This window comes from Pristis pectinata, chromosome 8, assembly GCF_009764475.1.
Source record: "Pristis pectinata isolate sPriPec2 chromosome 8, sPriPec2.1.pri, whole genome shotgun sequence".
Classification (NCBI taxonomy): domain Eukaryota; kingdom Metazoa; phylum Chordata; class Chondrichthyes; order Rhinopristiformes; family Pristidae; genus Pristis; species Pristis pectinata.
In genome coordinates, this window is record NC_067412.1 from 25131292 (window position 1) to 25152848 (window position 21557).

General features: G+C 38.7%; 1 protein-coding gene across 1 annotated transcript in view; it reads right to left on the bottom strand.

Moving 5' to 3' along the window:
* Nucleotides 1-1373: 1373 nt before the first annotated feature.
* card11 (caspase recruitment domain family, member 11) overlaps nt 1374-21557 on the bottom strand; it is a 212752-nt gene continuing 192568 nt past the window's right edge. Inside the window, exons 19-24 of the mRNA XM_052021291.1 lie at nt 20563-20652; nt 16491-16623; nt 14848-15027; nt 10556-10680; nt 4844-4959; nt 1374-2252 (exon numbers count right to left, since the gene is read on the bottom strand). Of these exons, the coding sequence (XP_051877251.1) occupies nt 2045-2252; nt 4844-4959; nt 10556-10680; nt 14848-15027; nt 16491-16623; nt 20563-20652 (852 nt within the window). The 3' untranslated portion in view covers nt 1374-2044. The remainder of the gene's footprint in view (nt 2253-4843; nt 4960-10555; nt 10681-14847; nt 15028-16490; nt 16624-20562; nt 20653-21557) is intronic.

A 21557-nucleotide genomic window follows, 5' to 3' on the forward strand; every position in this document is an offset into this window, starting at 1 on the left:
CCCTTAAGAATATTCCGAAGTCATTTATAGTCAATGAATGACCTTTGAAGTGAAGTTGCTTTTGTAATGTGAAAAACTTAATACATCTAGAGCCCAGGAACAGCAATGAGAGGATAATCAACCTATTGTTAGAAATGTTGATTGTAGAGTAAACATTGGCCACAACATCAGGGGTTTCTTCCATGTTCTTCTTCAAGATGGTGCTTTTGGACTTTTTACATCACTTCCTCAATGCTGCACTAAAGCAGCAGCCTATATTTTTGTACTCAAATTTCTAGAGTGGGACTCAAGTCAAGAACCTTCCAATGCAATTTAGAGAGCACCAACCCAATCCACAGGCTGATTCATTTACCCTGTAGATACTGCCTGACCGGCTGAGTGACTCCAGTGTCTTATATTTCTACGTTACATCTTTAGCATCAATACAGCATCCTTAATATGTTGTGACATCTGAAGGCACTTCACAGGAGTGCAATCAAACACTAATTGCCACTGAACCAAAGAAGAAGGTATTAGGAGAAGTAACTGAATGCTTGGTCAAAGAGGTAGGTTCTGAGGATGGAAGGTGGAAAATGGCAGTGATCGAGTTCTAAAGGATCAGCTTGGAGTCTTACAGGATACTAATGTTATTACAAAAATTGGCTTCAACCTGAGACAGTGGTTGTAGAGTTAGATAGTATTGAAGTTAAGACTATTGAGCATATAGTAGGAACTGAAAATGAGGGCTTTGATGGATGGATGTTGGACAAGTAGACTGTAAGGTAGGGAGTGGGTCAATAGAGTTACTCGGGACAAAGAACTTGGTGTCCTCGGCATACATGTGGAAGCAGATGTCCAGGCGCAATCAAGGAAAAGGAAGGCGGCAGGAATAATCTTGTGATTCCAGAAGTAAAAGTAGAGTTTTGGTGGAGTGGGACGGGATACAGTAGGACAGCAGGACAAGCCAATTGTAGAGATGCTTTGGCTATGAGTGGATAGTTAGGGGTAGAATCTAGCAAGGCCAGTCCCATTCAGCTGAGGAAAGTTGTTAATGGAGAATGATATGATTCACTAACTGAAATGCCACAGATAAGTCAGAAAGAATAAGGAGAGAGAATATACCGTGACAAATTTAATTTTCATAGGTTTATAACTCTGATAATGGGGCCACTTCAGTGATGGGTGGGAACTTGGAGTTTGTGGAAAATGTGCAGAGGAAGAAGACATTGCAGATGGAATAATTTAAGCTTTTTGTCTTACTTCCCTTCCTTAATAAAATATATTAACAGGGCAGATTTTCTCTCAGACTTGATGTTGTAAAATGATAAACCTGTTATTTAGAAAGTAAATGTTTATGATCTTACCACATTTAGTGCATGGATAGAATCCACCACTCTTGACATTATTTTGTTTTGTTTGTAAGTAAGGACAATCCACAGTGAAACCTTCCCCACATATCTTGCAGCTTTAACCCACCAATAGCAAGACTTAATATATGGATGAGATTACCAATGCAGTTTAAACAACCTACCCTTAAAGTAGAACATTCTCCTCATACAAACATAATTAGATAATTCTAGTTGAGCGGGAGGTGTCAGATTGGTAGGATCTGAAGGGTCAATTTACCATTTGCCTTCCTTGTCTTTGGATGCAGAGTTGAAGAAAACAGACTAAACTGGAAATTGTAATTACTTAAGCAATAATCACACATCAAGGATTAACCAAAAGAATGCTCTGGTGACATCTTTTTCTCAGCCTTGGTTATCTCTAGCCACACATAAAGAGACTTTGAAACCACCAGAATGATTAATCGTTTTGACTGTGCCTTCTTTAAACCTGCAACTTTTAAACAGCAAGTATTGTTTTGTCCACGAGTCCCTGAGCTATATGACCACTGAGCTATATGACTACTGAGCTGAGTCAATCATCTATCAAAAAAGCATCATTCTGTGGCTGGCTGCCCACCTACCATCTCTCAAAGCACTCATTTTCAGCTTGTAGGTCCAAATATGGTGGGTGCTTTATCATTCAGTCAAGTCCTAGTGGTTGCTGTCTTGTAGTAACTCTAGAGCTGGTCCTGGTCGATCCAAATTGTCTTCTTCTGCTCTTCAATGATTTTCTCTTTGATGATTTTAATGAGCTCCTTAATGTTACTCCACGAGTCAGCCTCCACTGTGGTGTACAAACAGGGAAGAGCCTCCAGCTCACTTTCATTTGAGCGGCAGCTTTTCAATAATTCTTCTTCACCACTATCTGGTTTTGCTGGCAGCCTCCTAAAATTAGAGATATTCATTCCTTTTATGAATGTTTCACGTTTTGTTTCAGGATTAATCAACAGTAAAATGCGTTAACATTTTAACTAGAAATAGCACTCAGAGGACGAACTGTCTCCTATCCTCTCCATCTCGCCTCTCCTCAACACCACACCCTAGTGTTTACTGTATGGATCCAAGCTTCACCTTATGCTGATGTATAATTATCAACCAGAGGTGAAAAACAAAATTAGCCTTGGTAGACAGTCCATCCAAATTATCTTCCTTTTTGGAGAGTACTTGGCCAAACTTTAGTGCCTTTCCAAGATGGCATAGCTGAGTCTGACCTAGCAAAACACTGCCTTCAAAGCATAAACAGAGGCCATCCTATGAGTACCAGCTCTCTGAAAATGATCCCTCAGTTTCATTACACTGTCTTTTCCTTTAATACTTTCTTTAAAAAAAATCTACTTAATATTTATTAAAAAAAACATTCTGGATTCTGCCTCCAATTCTTTATTCTGGTAGAGTTTTCTTTTTAAATAACTCTTTGCCTCATGAGAATTTCCTTTTCTAATACCTTTCTTATTTCTTTCCCTGACAATCATAAATTTATGCCTTCAAGCCTTAGATCAGTGGAGTAGCTCTTCCCTATTTATCTTATTAAAACTCTTCTTCATTTTGAACCCTCAATTATTTTTAACTCACAGTTCTCTGTTCTGGTGAAAAAGCCCCAGTTTCTCTGGTCTTCCTTCATAATTGCATAGATGTGTCAGCCTAGATTTGTGCTCAAACCACCACTTTCTAAATCAAAGGCTTGAGTGCTACAAATTATTAAAACCCTAACACTAATCGATGAATTGCAAAAAGATTATCATTGCCTCTTTTTTTATTTTTTGCCCCTCTTTACAAAGTTTGTAATTCCATTTGCTTATTACTGTACAGCTTAATCAATGGCCACTCATTTTCATAAATGGCAGTACATCAACCATTATGACTTCATGCTCCTTTATTCCTTTCACATTTTCACCACTTAATTTATATTTCCTTCCAGTATGTGTCCTTCAGAAGGTTATTTATTCACATTTTACAGCACTAAATTTCATCCAGTGCCTCTGTAGACAATCCACTAATCTGTCATCCTTGAGTTGTTCAGAGATTTCCTTCATGGTTAACCACATTTTTGTACCTATTGAAAATTGTGATACAGTTTCCCCACGTCCAAATACTTTTTTAGTGAACTTTAAACCTGAATTCTATGAATATGTACTGAGATGAATTTCCATTATTCTGTATCTCACAGATTAATTTACCACTTTCACTTTCTATTATAATCTGGCAGGAATATGAATCTTCACCAACTCTTGCCAAAAGATTTGTCCACATATTTACAATGCTGTTCCTTTGCAAGGATCATTGAAGCCAGCGATGAAAGTGGATTCAATGAGATGGGTTGTTCAGTGGGATGCAGATTCAGTTTCCTATACCTTTGACTTTCAAAAATGCCATTGAAGGATATTGAATTGAGCTCAGTTGATACTCAAAAATAGTACAGTCAATTCCATTTCAAAAGTGAACTCATTTTCTACAGATATCTGAGAATAATTGAACACCAAAATTTACTGTGCCATTGTTAGCCAGAAGTTGAGTTTGAACTGAGTAGACAAGAGCTTAGTTTGAACAACCCCACCTAAACTCATTCGATACAGTACAACTGCTCACTACCCCATTAATATTGCATTTTGTGCTGTTTTAAGTGCCTGTCATGGTCGCCTTATCTCATGATTAGCTTGAAAACAATCAGTTGTCTTTACCTTTATTTGCTGAATCTCGCTGAGCATTCAACTTCTGTACTTTGAATATCACTTGTTGTAGCTTGCTGGCCATAGCTTAAAACCAGCTATTACAGAACTTTCCAACCAGGCTAGAATATACCTCTTTTTTAAAAAAAAATTACTATTCAAAATAACCTGGATGCATTGAAATAATAACATCTTATCCCTGTACTGCCTAAACTGCTCTTACATTGGTTTCATTCTGCTGTTCCAATGCCTTTCTCAAACATGACTGCCCCCAATTTCAGATTAGTTTACCCGATTTGCAATTGCTGATGTCCAAATAAAACTTTACTTTGCTGATAGACAACGTGTGTGAAGCAGCATTAAAATGAGATTTGGGCAAGTTCCCAAACAAGTTCTCACCAATTGTCATTTTAACCAAAGGGTTTTTAAATCTGAGATGTCCACAAACCAAGCCAGACAAACCAGGACTTCTAAATCCAAGCCAGTCCCAAACCCACCAGGAAAACCTTGCAGGACTGGTGATTCAGAGCTACTGAAGATATTTATAAACTGGCTGACTGGATCACAGAATTTTTTTTGCTGAGAGAGTTTCTGCCTGCCTGTCTCAAATCTATTGTCAGATCTGCTGTAGCTGTTCAATTGACTGTTAAAATTGAAAGTGAGAATTTTAACCTGGTGTTGTGAAGAACTATTTTAATAACAGAAGCTCAGTATCTTTGGATCCCGAGGCAAGTTTAATTCAGGAACATTGATTCGAGGTGGCAACTTTAACTAATTAAAGGCAGCAGCATGAAAAGCATCAGACAATACCTGAATCGTTTGATGTTCTTCTCGCAGACTCTAATGACGATTATAATTGGATAGATGTCTTTCTTAATTAAATCTCTTGTGCAGCTCAGTCCGGCTTCCAGTAAACAATGTTTATTCTATGTGCGGGAGGAAAAAAATCTGAATGAATGTCACACCAGCCTTCCCTGTGCTATCACAACTTTTCTTCATCAGAAAGTAATCCAAAGTGGGGAGAGTGAGAGGGATGAGGGTACATTCTAGCTACAGTTTAAAACAGACAATGGAGCTGTACGTGCCTGATAATACTGGAAGAATGGATTACACTTTGAAGATATTAACAAAAAACACCATGCACATTCCAATTACATTATTCCATGTCCATTTTCAGTTTACTTCCACCTTATTTTCTTCCCACCACTTCTGAGGATTATTGGAAACACTTCATTTGACAGCCATCCAAATAATCATATGTAATGTACCAATCAAGTCAGCAAATGTCACCAGGATATTTGACAAGGACCGGGCAGGGCGGGAGGATAAGGCACCATGGCTGAGATTAACTGCATCCTCATCCAAAGGCCAATAGTGGCCTCATTTCTAATGTAGTCTTTTGGAGGTGATCAGCCAGCAATAAGCTGGATGACTTTAACCCTTCTGAGCAGGGAACATTGAAGAAGAGTTCCCCACCAGTTGAAATGAGATACCTTGATATGGATAGATTGTTATCCCCATTATACTACTTTCTACATGGCTTAGAAACACATTAGTAAGTGCATTTGGCAGGTGTATTAATTACCAAGGATCCTGTAACTTCTAGTTAAATTACATTTGCAAGGAAGGAGTATTTACAGACAGTAAACCATTCATGATTATGCACTTACTCTCACCCATGCTGCACATCTGATTAAAATCAGCAACAAAAAAATTTTGGGTGATTTACCATCACTCCATCAGTTTTATATTTAGAAGGCAGTGAAGCAGTGAAAGATATATATCTTTGAAATATGTAAAGTGGAAATTGAACGCACCATTCTAATTTGCAGTGTCCTTTAGTGCAAATGAGTAAGTGAAGATAAAAAAATGGAGTATTAGAGAAGTTAATAAGCCTGAAGACCAGTAAATCCCAAGAACCTGATGATCTACATCCAGAGTTCTGAAAGGTGGCCTTGGAGATAATAGATGTTTAGGTTATCAACTTACAAACTTCTATGAAGTCTGGAATGGTCTCTCTCTCTGGATAGCAAATGCCACCCTATTATTTAAGAAAAGACGGTGAGAGAAAACAGGAAACTGCCCACCTGTTAGCTTGACATTGATAGCTGGAATCTATAAAAAAAAAAGATTTGATTCCAAGACACTTAGAAACTAATGATATGATTGATCAGGGTGAACACTGATTTATGAAAGGGTATGCATTTTAGCTGAATCAAATGGAGTTCTTTGAGCAGGTCTCTAGTTCGGTAGAAGAGGGAGAACCAGTGAAGGTAGGGTATATGGATTTTCAGAATGCTTCTTATGTAGTCTTAGTTGGAAGCTCATTGAACAAGTTTGGAGAATATGGAGTTAGGAATAATATATTAGAGTGCATGAGAATTGTTTAACAGGTAGAAAACAAAGAATATGAATAAATGGGTCCTCGGGGATATAGACAATCTGAGTGAGTGGGCAACAGCATGGCAGAAGTTGTACAATGCAGAAAACTTGAAGTCATCCACTTGGGTAGAGAAAACAAAAAAGGTGAGAGATCGGGAAATGTTGATGTTAAAAGAATTCAGTGTGTCGTTAAATGTAAGTCACTGAAAGCTAACATAATCGTACAGCAGGCAATTAAAAAGGCTATTTCAAGAGTAAGGATGTCTAACTACAATTATATAGGGCCCTTTATGAAACTATACCTGGAGTATTGTGTGTAACATTGGTCTCCTTGCCTAATAAAGCATATACTTGCTCGAGAGAGAACAGCAAAGATTCATCAGACTGGATTCCAGGGATGGTGGGTCACTCATATGAAGAGAGATCAAGTTGGCGCAGCTTCTATTAGCTCGAGTTTAGAATAATAATGTCCACTGAAACAAAAATTTCTTAGAGCACTTAATAGGGTAGATACAGGGAGGATATGTGCCCTCACTAAGAACCAGAGCTCACAGTGGCTAAAATTTTACATGAAATTAGTTTTAAAAACTCAATTTCAGAAAGGAAAGGATAGTACTGATTGGATGGGCACATCTGCCCCAAATTTGTTGACTGAGAGTCACAGTAAAGGCAACTATTTTGATAGACATCAGATTGATGTGCCAGGAAATTAAGGCTTAAGGCAGATAATGGCTGTTAATTGATTGAACCTGACATCTGATTAATGAGTTAAAGCCCTTGGGACTATTTGCCTTGCATGCCTTGGTTTTATCATTGTGATCAGAATCAGTTGAAATAAATAGACATCGATTAAAGATTAGGACGAGTTTGCACTGGCTCACTCCCAGCAGCCCATGGGCACAACGTGACAGTCCACAACATCCCCAGATTGAATAGCTGGCATTACCAGCAGAGTCGGTATCACTTTCACTGATCCTCTAAGGGTAAACAAGAAAAGAATGAAATCTTGTCACTGGACATTCTGATGACCCAGGACTCTGTTGAATGATTGCCCATTTAAGCTCCATTGAAATAGAAGAAATGTGAAGCTTAAAATTATTACCATTCAATATCCTTCCAAATTTTCAGCCAATTCTGTCAAAAGAACAGCAGCAAATATTGCTGCATCTTATTGGAGCAGAGGGTGGTGGAGTGGGATATCATGAAAGTAATTTGTGTTGTTACGGATTAATGCTTTTTTTGCATTTCTGTGCAATTACCCTGTGCTATTTTAACTACATTGTTAATCCACCAGTAACATGTAATTACTGAAGCACATTGTATACAATCAGTCCCATAATGAAGGCAAATGTAGTCGTCATTGTGTGTCCAACAGCATCCCACTTAGAGCAGTGATTGAATGATCCATTCAATGGCACAAAGGGAGCATTCTGGCCCAGACAGTAGAATGAATCCTCTCTGTTCTAGGGCACCTCCAAAGGTCTTGCACTCAGGAATAAGCCTCATACTTTCATTAACTTGCACCTCCCTACTTCTGCCATTTGAACCTACCCTCTTCAGCATATTCCCTTCCTTTATCAATCAACATGAGCAATGCTGTTATGACCCTGGCTCCATGCTATAAATTCCCCCATCTGCTTCTCGAGAAAAGGATATAGGTGGGTTTAGTAGAATGGCAAGATGATGGCAGGTAATGTGGGGAAACGTGAGATTACTAATCCTTTTGGGAAGAATAGATCTTTTTTCAAGTGATGTGAAGCTATTAAATATTGATGTACAGGAGGATCTTTATGATCTTACTTGAAACCTTTAAATGAAGTACACAGGTACAGCAAACAATTAGGAAGGCAAATGGAAGGGAAATGGAAGACAAGGGGTGTGTGGTTGGGTACAGGAATAAGGAAGTTTTGCTGGAATTGTACAGAGTAATGTTGAGACCACATCTGGAGTGTTGTGTACAACTTTGTCTTCACAGTGATGGAAGGATGTACTTGCCTTTGAGGCAGTGTGACAAAGGTTATAGGAATGTTTTCTGGGATGTGAAGGTTGTCCTCTGAGGAGAGACTGAGTACATTGACTCTGCTGATCAGTTTAAAGAACAAACAGTCCAAGAATGCTTGGCAAGATACTTGGCATCCTACTGAATAAAACAGAATTAGAAGGTCTGGTTTCAGGGTAAGGTATTAGTAATTTAGGATTGAAATGAGGAGAAACTTCTTTACTCAGGAATTTGTGGATCTTTGTAATTTTCTTGCTCAGAAGGCGGCAGAGGATGATTATTCACTTTGTATATTTAAGTGTGAGATCATTAGATTTTTGAATTCGTGTGGAATTAAAGAACATAAGAAATACGATCTGGAGTAGGTCTTTTGAGCCTGCTCTGCCTTTTATCGAGATCATGGCCAATATTCTACCTCAATGCTATTTTCCTGCACTATTAATTTCCAGAAATCAATCAATCTCAAGGCACAAGAGACTGCAGATGCTGGAATCTGGGGCAAAAAACAAACTGCTGGAGGAACTCGGGACAAGCAGCATTTGATGCAGAGTCATGACCCAAAACATTGGCCATCCCTCTGCCTCCACAATGCTGCTTGACCCACTGAGTTCCTCCAGATGTTTGTTTTGTGCTGCAATCTATCAATTCCCCCTTTTGAATGAACTCAATGATTGAGCATCCACGGTCCCCTGGGGCAGAGAATTACAAAGATTCACCACCCTCGACATAAAGAAGTTTCTCTTCACCTCCGATCTAAATGTCCTACCCCTTTTTTTTAAACCTATAAGCCCTGGTTCTAGAGTCAGTCAGAGGAAGTATCCCTGCATCCAACATGTTGCATCCTGTAAGAATTTTGTAGGTTTCAATGAGATCTTCTCTCATTTTTCTAAACTTTAGAGAATACATGCCTGGTCTCCTCATATACCAAACCACCACCACTGCAACCAGACTTTGCTGCACTTCTGCAATGGCAAGTATGTCCTTTTTATAAGTAAGGAGACCATAACCGTACACAATTGTCTTGGCTTAGTGTCACTGGGTAATTGCAGTCAGACGTCTTAATGCCGGTACTCAAACTCTCTCATACAAAATGTCAGTTGCTGCTTGCCTTTCTAATCACTTGCTGCACCTGTGTGTCGGCTTTCGGTGTACAAGGATATCAAGGTCTCTTTGAACACCAACATTATCTAATCTTTCATCATCTATAAAATACTGTGCTTTTTTGTTTTGTGCACCAAAGTGGATAACTTCATATTTTTCCACATTATGTTTCATCTGCAATGATCTTGCTCACTCACTCAGTTTAGATCCCTTTACATATAAAAGGATTTTGGGCTGGTGTGCTAGCACGCTCTTATTGATTGGTAATATAGTTTGAAGGAGTTTTGTAGCCAATAGCTATTCCTATTTCTTCTACTGTAAAATCATAAAGCCACTCTTCATTTTCAAAAAAAATTCTAATTTTTCACCTATATTTTTGCCTGTTATCTTAAATTTCTGTCCAATGGTTATTGACTCCAGAAATTGCTTTTCTGCATCTACATCATCAATATCCCCTTAACACTGTTAATTTCTCGACTAAATCTCGCCTCATCCTCTGTATTCCAAGGAGAACACTTTCAGCTGAAAGCCTTCTCAGAGTTTCTGAGGATAAATGATTCATTCCACAGTAATGCAATATTTATAACCTTATGTTCTTCCAAAGGCAGGATTTAGTGCTAATATGAATAGTCACATAGTGCTTGCACCATTGGTAATACTACAGTAATCATGTTTCCCTGCATTAGAAGGAATTTGGGGAGAGAGGTGAAGCTTCACCCTCTCTTAACTAGTTTCATTTGATCTTTATTGTAAACTCCAGGGGAGTGAAATTGGCCATAGCACATAATGGCTAATAATAACTCAGTAGGTCCCCCAATTTACCACCTGCTTATTCAACTGCAGCATCTACTGAATTGCTGTTTCTCACTCTGCCATCACTCATTTGTTCCAGTGGAGTGTTGCACTGAGGGGATTCCTTGTTCCAGTTATTTATCTTGGAAACATGTTTGGACGTTGTGCCACTGAACTAAAACAAATGTTTTTGTAACCCACATTATGTAACAAACAAAAATAAAAAAAAGAAGAAAAATTTCTTTTACCTTGGCAGTTACAGCTTTGATGTTGGCAGGCATGATACATTCAAAGGCGTTTAAATGTTTTTCTCGGGAAAAAATAATTGGCTCAGACTTCTGTTTCTGTAAATATTCTTCTTTGTTTAAAATATCTGAAGGGCAAATATGATGTTAATAAAAATGATCCAAAGCTATTTTGGTTCAAAATAAGATTTTTATCTGCTACATTTCTCCCTCCCCTACTTTTTTGCCCTTGTTCTCTCTAGTTAATGTTAAAGACTTGGTTAAATGCTAGTGTCTTGGCTGTGTGTTGAACCTGGGTGTCACCAGACTATTTCAACCATGCAGAAACATCAGAATCCAATCTGGTACCCATAAGTGTACACATCCCAGCAGAGATCAACAATAGTGATCAGAAATGCAAAGCTAGGATGATTTTTCCAGTTCTGATTCACCAGCATTTGTGCTAATGATAAAGATCCAGAATGTAAGTCTTGCCAAGATCAACTAGACACATTACTCTTCTAGAGGATTCAGCATAGTTCATGAACATATAGTACCCATGTCACACAAGGCATTGGGAAAGATCATTTTCTTGTAAATTGGTAGATTATAACCTATATTATATTGACTCAAACTTCACCTTTATTACATAAAACTACATAGTAGGTATAATTCAGTACAGGCCATTCATCTCAACTATTCAAAATTTATGCTCCACTCATGTCTTTCCAATTGCTGTCAGCATCCTTTCCATTCCTTTCCCTCTCAAGTATTTATTTGGCTTCTCTTTAAAATGCTAAATTCAGGTCAACTACTCTTTATGCTGCATTCTACGCTCTCTGGATAAGTAAGTTTCCTTATTATTAAATCATATTTTTGGCATCAGATTTTGGGATTTTCTACAAAAGGAGAAATCTCCTCCACATCTACCATACAAAGCAAACCTTTCCATAAGCTTAAAAGTCCAGCATCTGCACTCTCTCAGGTCTCCACCTTCCAAAGTCTCCTTTTTGGTCACTCCTTAAACTTACTCTTTTCTAGTGAAATGGGCCTATTCAATTGATGATTAAAGGATTATCTCCACATATTTGAAATCATTTATCTAGCTTATTGCTATAATGGGATAGAAATTAGTCTTCTGTCACATGCTTAATGTGCAATATGTTTGTATAAGTGCTTTGAATGCTAGTTTTGAAAATTAATTTCATTCAATATAAAGAAGCAAAGTTCTAGATTTAGGATATGTGAGAAAGAAAGACTTTCTATCCCTATATGTTTTGTACCCTGATCCAGCTCTGAAAGATGGTAGCCACTGTTCCTACTGCCACACTCATTTATTCTTTCACTTCTGTCAAACTTACAGAGAGTCAATATTGCCACTTTTTTTGTTGACTTATCTGAACCTAATTGCCTCCAAAATGGATGGAAATTTTATCCAAGTTGGTTTACATTTTAATCTAGAATTTGCTGACTGTTATCAGAGCTTTACATCACTTTTGTTTTAACACAAATTTTGAAATAATGTCAAGCCTTAGAATTTCCAGCCTATGTTACATGGTCCCAAGCCAGAATCTGCCATGAATACACAAGCTGCAAGCAACAATCTTTCTGACTCAAAATCTCAACTTTTATTAGCTAGTCCAGAAGATGTCAGCCAATTTTGTTGCTCTGTCAAAAAGATGAATAAAGCTCCTTCCACCAACAAAGAACAAGATGCAACAAAGTTGTTGTTGACTGCTGTCACCTAGTTCTAAATTAAACATTGTATGGTTAAAATCACCCATAATGGCCTTGTACTTTATTTCTCTTGGGATTTAGATGATCCCACACAAATTCATGACCAAATGCATTTCCATCTTCCTTCTACCTACCACTCTTGGTCTCCTTCAACCAAAGAAACTCAGGGGACAACAATGTTCCCTTACCACCTTCAAAATTCCAGTTCAGATCATAATCACTAAACTTGTTTTCCCAGAAGGCTTGAGCTGGTACTGATTCTGCTGTTACTAGTTACATCTCTTCCAGACCCAAGTTTGGTCTCTTTATTTGTCCCATTCCCTTTTGCCTTTGTTTTGTCATTTAATCTCTCCTCTACTCCACCCTTTCAGAGACCTATCTCTGTCTCGCAACTGTTCCCCTTCCCCTCACACCTCACCTCCTTCCCCGTTGACTCTCACCAATTTTTACCAATGCACCATAGAAAGCATCCTATCTGGATGTATCACTGCTTGGTATGGAAACAGCTCTGCCCAGGACCGCAAGACACTGCAGAGAGTTGTGAACACAGCCCAGCGCATCACGGACACCAGCCTCCCCTCCTTGGACTCTGTCTTTACCTCTTGTTGTCTTGGCGAAGCAGCCAGCATAATCAAAGACCCCACCCACCCAGAACATTCTCTCTTCTCTCCTCTTCCATCGGGTTGAAGATACAGGAGCCTGAGGGCATGTACCACCAGACTTAAGGACAGCATCTTCTGTGATAAGACTATTGAACGGTTCCCTTATACAAGATGGACTATGACTTCACGATCTAGCTTGTTGTGACCTTGCACCTTATTGCACTGTACTTTCTCTGTAGCTGTGACACTTTACTCTGTACTGTTATTGTTTTTACCTGTACTACATCAATGCACTCTGTACTAACTCAATGTAACTGCACTGTGTAATGAACTGACCTGTACAATCGGTATGCAAGACAAGTTTTTCACTGTACCTTGGTACAAGTGACAATAATAAACCAATACCAATATCCACCTCATCTTTATCAACTGCCTGCACCAAGGGTCTGCACTTACAAGTTGTTAAATCTCTTACTTCTGATCATACATGAACTCTGTTCTTCTTCTCACAAATGCAGTCTAACCCACTGAATATTTTCCAGCATTTTGCCTATGACTTTAATTTCAGATTTCCAGCACCTGCATTTTTGTTTGCTTTTGTAAACAGCTGGTAAGATCAGGTAGCCAGATAACTTGAACAGAGAGAGGGCAAGACGATTGAATTCCAAAGCTTGACTAACATCTGAACCCATATTGTGTTCCATTCACTATCCTTCTGAATGCTAGAGCTGTGATTTATGAAGGAGTATTGAAGGGAAGGAGCACTCTGAAAAATCAATTAAACAATGCAAAAGCTAAGTCTCAACAAGATGATCAAAGGACAGTGTTCTTGCAACTACACACCAGTGTGCCTGAGATCAGAATATGCAATCCTCTAAAAGGAAATATGGTGATAATGAATAATGTATACATGGAAATCGAAGGCTAAGGTTTATTTTTTTAAACAAAAATCAGCATGTCGCATTCTTTCAATTCAGCTACAATGAGTGCCCCTGAGAGAACTGAGAGACTGATGCCTCCAGGTCTGCTAAACAGCCTCCAGGCAATAAACCATCTAAATAGATTGGCTTCTGTCTTCAAGCATGGAAAAATATAAGCCTGCAGGCAATGAACAAGGAGAGTGGAGATGCTCCTGCCCTCGTCACACTGAACAGCCTCAAGGTGCAAACCCGAGAGTAAATAAACAAGTATGCTACAACTAAACATCATGCAAGTTGCACTTCACTTGAGTAATGAGGGGTAAAAACATGCACCTCTCATCATTGTATGTCAAAATAAGTTCTCATTATTCCCACAGATGGGTATATTAGTTAATAATTTATTGAAAGCATGATTGTGAATATGTTTGTCATCTAATCATAGCTAAAATCTGAATGTTTATGAGTAAAATGGTACATCATCTCACATGGACTATTCTGCAGTCAATGAAGCCAATGGATTGACCACTTCTCGCAGGACCACGTTTCTCCAACACCACATTAATCAAAATGACCGTTCATGTTCAATTTCATCCTACCTCCAGGGCAAACATTCCTCTTACATTTTACATTGGTTTCATCGACTGAGTGTAAGAAAATCATGGCTACACCTAGATTGGCTGTTCCCTTGCTTGGTTCTAGATGGATTTCTACTGGGTTCTGTTAAGAATGTTGAAATATGTTAAGAATGTTGAAATTCTTCACCTAGCCTTGCAAAATGATCCTTTTCAAGTACATATCCAATTTCTTTTAAAAGTTACTGATGAGTGTAATTCTGCCATCCTGTCGGACAAGGACTAGAGTCCACAACTCACTATTTTCTTTGTTCCTCTGATTCTTTCACTAATTAGATTGAATCCGTTTCCTTTAGTTGTAGATCCTCTGCCAGAGGAAACATTTTCTCCTTATTTACTTGTTTCTGGAAAGAAGATGTCAGTAATATGATCTAATGAGCAAATTTCACCTGTTTGCCTGAAACCTTTGTGACCAAGAAGTTTACCTGTTTTGCAAATATCAAATTCCATGGCTTCTCCAGAATTAAGTAACTTTTGCACAAGCATTTTAGCTAGTGGGGTGGGTGAGAACAACACAGGACGTTTCCGCTGGGTATGGTACGGATGGACCAGGCTGTATGGAATCAGACTGAAATTCTTCTTGATGTCACTTTCTGGATCTACATCTTAAAGAACAAAATAGAATTAAAAAGGGGAAGAAGTATTCATCTTAGTTTACTTACAGGAATCTTGCAGGGCAATATTTATTCTGCACAAAACAGACTATTAATGCAGTAACAGTGATTAACTCAATACTGTTTGCACAATTTTATGATATGGAAGTTGTCTGTTGCACTTATTACATTACGATAGTGGCAGAAGTTCAGAAAAAGTACTTTATTATGATCACATCACTGTAATAAATGCTTGGAGTTATGCATGAACTTTCTCGCAACAAAACAGGCAGCCAGTACAACCCTGCAACCACCTATGAAGAATTCTGGTGGGAACGACTCAAGAACTTTGCAGTGGACATTAGGGAAACAGAGCAGCTTCCTGTGGGGAAGAGGAGAAATGAACCACTTGGAAGACCCTCAAGCTGCCTTTTTACTTAAACCGGCTGGTCAGGAGGCTTCAGAATGAAGTGATACTTGAGAGTGCAGTCAGAGGCAACACTTTCTGGTCAGCTCATTCTTCAGGAACAGTCGCAGCACTCTGCGATTTTGCCCAGATCAACCTGCAGGATTAGCATTGCACCAGGCGATGTAAAGGTCTATAACTTTCATTGATGGACAAAGATAATAATATTAAAAAGATCAACTTTAAACCATCTTAGGACATCTTGAGATTGTGAAACGCACTTCCCATATCTTGGGATCCAACTCTCAGCGCCGGCAAAGATCAATGAAGAAATTTACCACTGCCTTCAATGCATCAGCACAGCTTTTGGACATTTGAGGAAAAGGATATTTGAAGATCAGGTCCTCAGATCTCAAGCACAAAACACGTTGTCTACTGGGCAGCAATGACCTCTGCTCTCCTGTAAGCTTCTGAGACCTGGAATACCCACAGAGGGCACTTAAGGCACCAGAAAGACACCACCAATACTGTCTCGGCAAAATCCTCCAAATTTACTGCAAAAAAAGTGAACCAATTTCACCGTCCATTGCCAGACACTGAGGTTCTAGTTACAGTCAGTTGGTGATGGTGTTTGTATAACCAACATCAAGCTCCGAAAACAGCAACCTATTCCAAGCTCTGTCATGGGAAGAGATTACCAGGTGGACAAAGGAAAAAATTCAAGGATGTGCTCAAAGCCTTTGATTAAAGGCAACATTGCCACTGACTTCTGAGAAGCTCTGGCCCATGACCACTCAAAGTAGAGGAGCATTCAAGAATGGTATTGAGTCCATGCAGAGGGAATTCACAGAAATCCTGTGTAAGCAGCAGAAGGAGCATATCACCTCATAGACTAACCACCCGCTACTCAGTCAGGTACTTCCTACCATATCTGTGGAAGAGCCTTTGGTTCCCACTTCAGCCTCACCTGCCACCTCAGTACCAGAAAACTGAGCGGAATCATGCCATTACTGAACCCAAGAGAATGCCAAAGGAGAAGAAATGAATGCAAGATCTTTCCTTCTCTTACCATCTTGCTTGTCAGCTGAGAGTTTCAGTGTTTCGAAAGAGGCTTTCACTGGACCAGATGGGGAGCTGGTGACAATTCGCACACGCTCACTGCTGTTTAGTCTTTTGTACTTGTTATCGGACCTGCTGACAAACTGGCAAGAGAAAAGGAAAAAGAACAACTTACAAAGCTGCTGCATGAAAAGCACACCAAGTGACCCATTAATTTCAAGGAACAAATTTGAGATCAGTTCTTGCTTTATGCATATTGTGCAGAAGTGCCTTCAACGTACAGAATCATGGAAAGATTACATCATAGAAAGAGGTCATTTAGCCCATGAAAAATGGAAGATGGAGTTATAGTTCTGTTGATGTGTTTCCTGCACTGTTGACCTGCACTGATTCTTGATCCAAAATTTTAATTTTAAAACCCTCATTTTTATTTTTATGTCCCTTCATGACCACATCTGTCCCAATCTTTGTAATTTCCCCAGTGTGCAGCACTGCTAAGTACTCTGCATTCCACTAATTTTGGCATTTTGTTCATCCCAGATTACTGTTTCTCCACCATTGATGGCTGTTCCTACTTCAGAATATACCTAAAGCTCTGGAATTCCTTCCCTAACCCTCACCACTTCACTCTCTTCTTTTAAGATGCTCCTCAAGACCTACTTCTTTTACTAAGCTTTTGGCTGTCCCTCCCTCTTTCTCTTCCCCCCCCCCCTCCCAACTTGCCCCCTAATTCCTGTTTCAATATCTTCTTATATGACTCAGTATATATTTTATAAATATATGAATGAGGAGCAGGAGTAGGCTATCTGGCTCTTCAAACCTGCTCCTCTATTTCATAAGACCATGGTTGACCAGATTGTAACCTCAAATTTTGTCTGGCATTACTCCTAAGAAGTGTCTTAAGGCTATTATTTTTATTACCAATGCTGTATAAATACTAATGATTTTTTTTCATTGACATTGGATTATTTCTGGGGCAAAATCTGGGAAATCCCACCAAACAGCATTGCAGGAATAACTTCACCACATGGATTGCAGGGGTTCCAGAAGATGGCTCAACAATGCATTCCTAAGGGAAATAATTATGATAACCTTCATGGATCTCCCTGCCACATGCAAAAGCACTCCAGTCGCCAAACTTTACCTTCAAGCTGAGGTTCACATAAGCAACGGGAAGAACAATAAAATAACTGCTGCCCCTGCCAATGACATGCATGTCCCACAAAAGAATTAAAAAAATATGTACAGGGTGATGATATGAAGGTAGTATTTGCACATCTTTAACATAAGACCAATAAGGGTGTTATGTAGGGATATTAGAGCAGGGCCCTTATGTTGGCAGTCAGGCAAAACGCCCATTCTTGGGCTCCAAGTCAAGTCGGTGGTTAACAACAGAGTGCATCCACAGAATTGGAACAAAATATAATGGTTGGAGGTCAATGAGGAGCACTTATCCTCAATAAGCAAAAATGTAGATCTTTGCTGGCTGATATAGAGTTACTTGCAAAGCAGGCATCCAGCAGGGAATACATGTGTGGTAAAGCAGTAAAAATTAATCAATTGCTATTTGTTTCTGAAGTGTTTTTCTTTACATCTCTGGAGAGCTAGATTAAATCTCAACTGATCATAGTCCTCTTGATTAGATATCTTTAGATGCTGGATAGAGTTGTATTGAATGCTGAACAACAATCCATCATGGAAGGAATATAAAATATTGGTCGATTTTCACATGAAAGGCAGAAAAAGATTCCCATTTTCAGCATCTTTCATAACCCACAGGATGTTCCAATACAATCTGCAGCCATTGAAGTACACTGTGAAGTGTATTTGCTTTTGTAACGTAGGACATAATGAAGCCAATTTAAATATAGAAATCTCCCTTAAGCAGCAATGAACAATCTTTCTCTTAACTGATATTGGTTGAGTATAAGTCAGGGCATTGGGAGTTAAGCAGTTTAGTCTAATAAAATGTTCTTTTCAATAATAGTCATATCAGATTGACTAAGCACAATCCAATAGTGAGATATTTGGAAGTCTGGAGGGATCACGTGCCATTTGCAATAGATTAAATACAATAATGGGGTTTTCTGTTCAACCTCTACAGTACTAGATATTGTATCTATAAAGTTTGTAGGAAGCAAGGGCTCACTAACAAAAATGCTCTTTCAATGTAAGGAAAACGTGAGTGAAATCTAAACAGGTAATAATGAATAGCTATATGTTCCTATACTCTGTCCCTGCTTTGGTGATTCTAATGAAAACATCTTTCAAAAACAATGGGCACCTTTCCATATAAGCCCTTTTATTAAATGTGATACGAAAAATCTATTTTCAGATTTTCTGTAGGAAGTGACCTTCTTCAAGCAATTACCCGTGATTTGACTTGACCTTTCAAATACAATTTACTATTCTGCTGTAATAATTTTTCAATGTAAATAAGCTGTCACTGTGAGACATGTGGCATTGATCTTTGTGATACTGTTCAGCTCTGTGTAGGAGTACCTTGCAGGTGTTCAATAGTCATGCCTTGCTCCATTGCTTATGCACGAGGATGTGGTGTCCTATGCCAAAATGGGAAAGTGCTTCTGTTTTAAAACATACTGTTTTGAGACATTATACAGTGAAGAATTAGCTGCCTTGCAATGCTCAAAATATAAATTTCAGTAATAAGGTTCCTGCTAATAAATCCAATGTGGAACTGAGGAAACCTCTATATGCAGAGAACAGTTGAAATGTGAAACTCACAACATAAGGAGTGGTTAAGATTAATAGATATCTTTTATTAGTCACACATACATTGAAACACACAGTGAAATGCATCTTTTGCGTAGAGTGTTCTGGGGGCAGCCCGCAAGTGTCGCCACACTTCTGGCGCCAACCTAGCATGCCCACAACTTCCTAACCTGTACGTCTTTGGAATGTGGGAGGAAACCAGAGGAAACCCACACAGACATGGGGAGAATGTACAAACTCTGCAAACTGGAATTAAATCCGGGTCGCTGGCGCTGTAATAGCGTTGCGCTAGCCGCTACAGGCTACACTACCATGCACAGATGTATTTAAGATTGAAGCTGGATAAATGATCAAGAGAGATAAGGATAAGAAAGATACGCCGATTAATAAAATAATGCTGACTCAACCACATCCCTTGATATGAATAAAAATGATTAATGAGAAACAAACAGGAAACAGCTCTAATCATAAACCAGTGTTAGAACAGTGAGAGGCATTCAAGGAGGAGATAATAATGATTCAGATAAAATATATTCCCACTGGTAAGTATGTTGGAACAACCAAAGTTGGATCTCAGTGAATGTCAAAGAGCATACAGCACACAATGATGCACAGAGTTTATGTCAGATACCAAGATCTTGGTACCACAGAATGCCTGGGGAATAGAAATTACAAAGGAAATTTAGAAGAAAAAAAAGCAAAAGTATTAGAAAGATCAAGGAAATCAAAGATATAAAAGTGTGGAGGAACAGATCTCAGAAAATAGCAAAGCAAATACAAGTTAGGTAGTTAAGTTCTGAGGAATGACTAGCCAAGGATTGGAATTATTTTCTTTAGAACAGTGGAGAGAGTTAATTGACATTAAAGGTTCTTAGGGGTGGGGAATTGCCCTTGGCAGATACTAATAATAGGAGACATGGATTTAAGTTAATAGATGGAAGGGTTTGAGGAGAATTGAGGAAAATTTGAGTGGTGGGGTCTGGAATGCATGGCTTAAAAAAAGTGGTGGAGGGATACATTCTGATCACACTTAAAAACACCTGGATGATAACTTGGTGTGGATACGTGGCTTTGAATCAAGAGCTAGGAAATGAGATAAACTTGAACATCTCTTTCTTGGATGGCAAATACACGCTGGGTGGAACAGCTGCTTTCTTTGCTATAAGTTTCTAATTTTTATGATGCTATGATCACAAAAAGAGAACAACAAGTTTATGTTGATAGGATGGGAGAAAGTTCTTGTGGAGCTGTGGTGGAAATGATTCGCCTACAACTGTGTTGAACATTATGTTCCCTAATGTAATGGTTGCTCACTATTGCTTTCCTGATGTGTAACTTGAAGTAATCACCTGTAAAATCTGACCGAGGAAGATACTCGCTCGTGAGAGACGGGGAGCCTTGGGATCAATAGGAGGCTGTTCTTCGGGCTGGAAAAAGCTCTGGAAGAGAGAAAAATCACGGGTGTCAGTGCCTGGGCTCATTATTAACTAGATACTATGCACAGAAAATAATTTTCAGGGACTTCAATGGTGGCTCAAATAAATTACAACCTCACTTCAGTGGGCAAGTTAAACCCATTTTGCTCCAGTGTTTTACGTCATTATTTCGATCCTTCGATTTTGTAAGTGCCTTGTAGTTCCCTCCTACCAATTCATTATTCTGAATGCATCATTACATGTTTACAGCTGTTGTGAAAACTTATTACAATTCTGAATTTTTTTGTAAAAATCCAGTATCTTACTTAATTGATTACAGCAAAAAAGTGCATAAATAATTACAGGAGATATAAATGCAGAGAGCAACATAATACAACACAAATGGCCCTGCCCCAATTTAATGAATCTCAGGCAAATGGAAATGTACATTAAGAAATCAAGTATTGACAATCCAAAATTATTTTGCATTTAACTCCCATGCTAGTCAGTTCAATTAAGCAAGATGTTGGGATTGTAGGCTTGTTTAGCCTTTCAGTGCATTCTTCACTGATGCATCTAAGCAGGGCCATTTTATCTTAGTTGAGCAAAATTTTATTTGGATTGTCATTGTCACTCTCACTAGTTAATGTCTCTGTATTCTCAAAATTATCCATATCTTGGTGCATCAGGAATTTATAGTATCAGACAAGTTCAATTTCACTGGGGAAAAAAACATGATTAAGGATGAACCTGACAAATTGCTCTCCATGGCTAGGAACTTGACTATTAGGAAATAGATGGGACATAAAATTGAAAATGTTAGAGCTGGCTAGGTGACCAAAACAATGGAGTAGGCTTGCTGAGCTCTCAATAGCTTTTATTTTCTCTTGTCAACTTACAGCTAAATAGATAAACCTCTCAGCATAAGC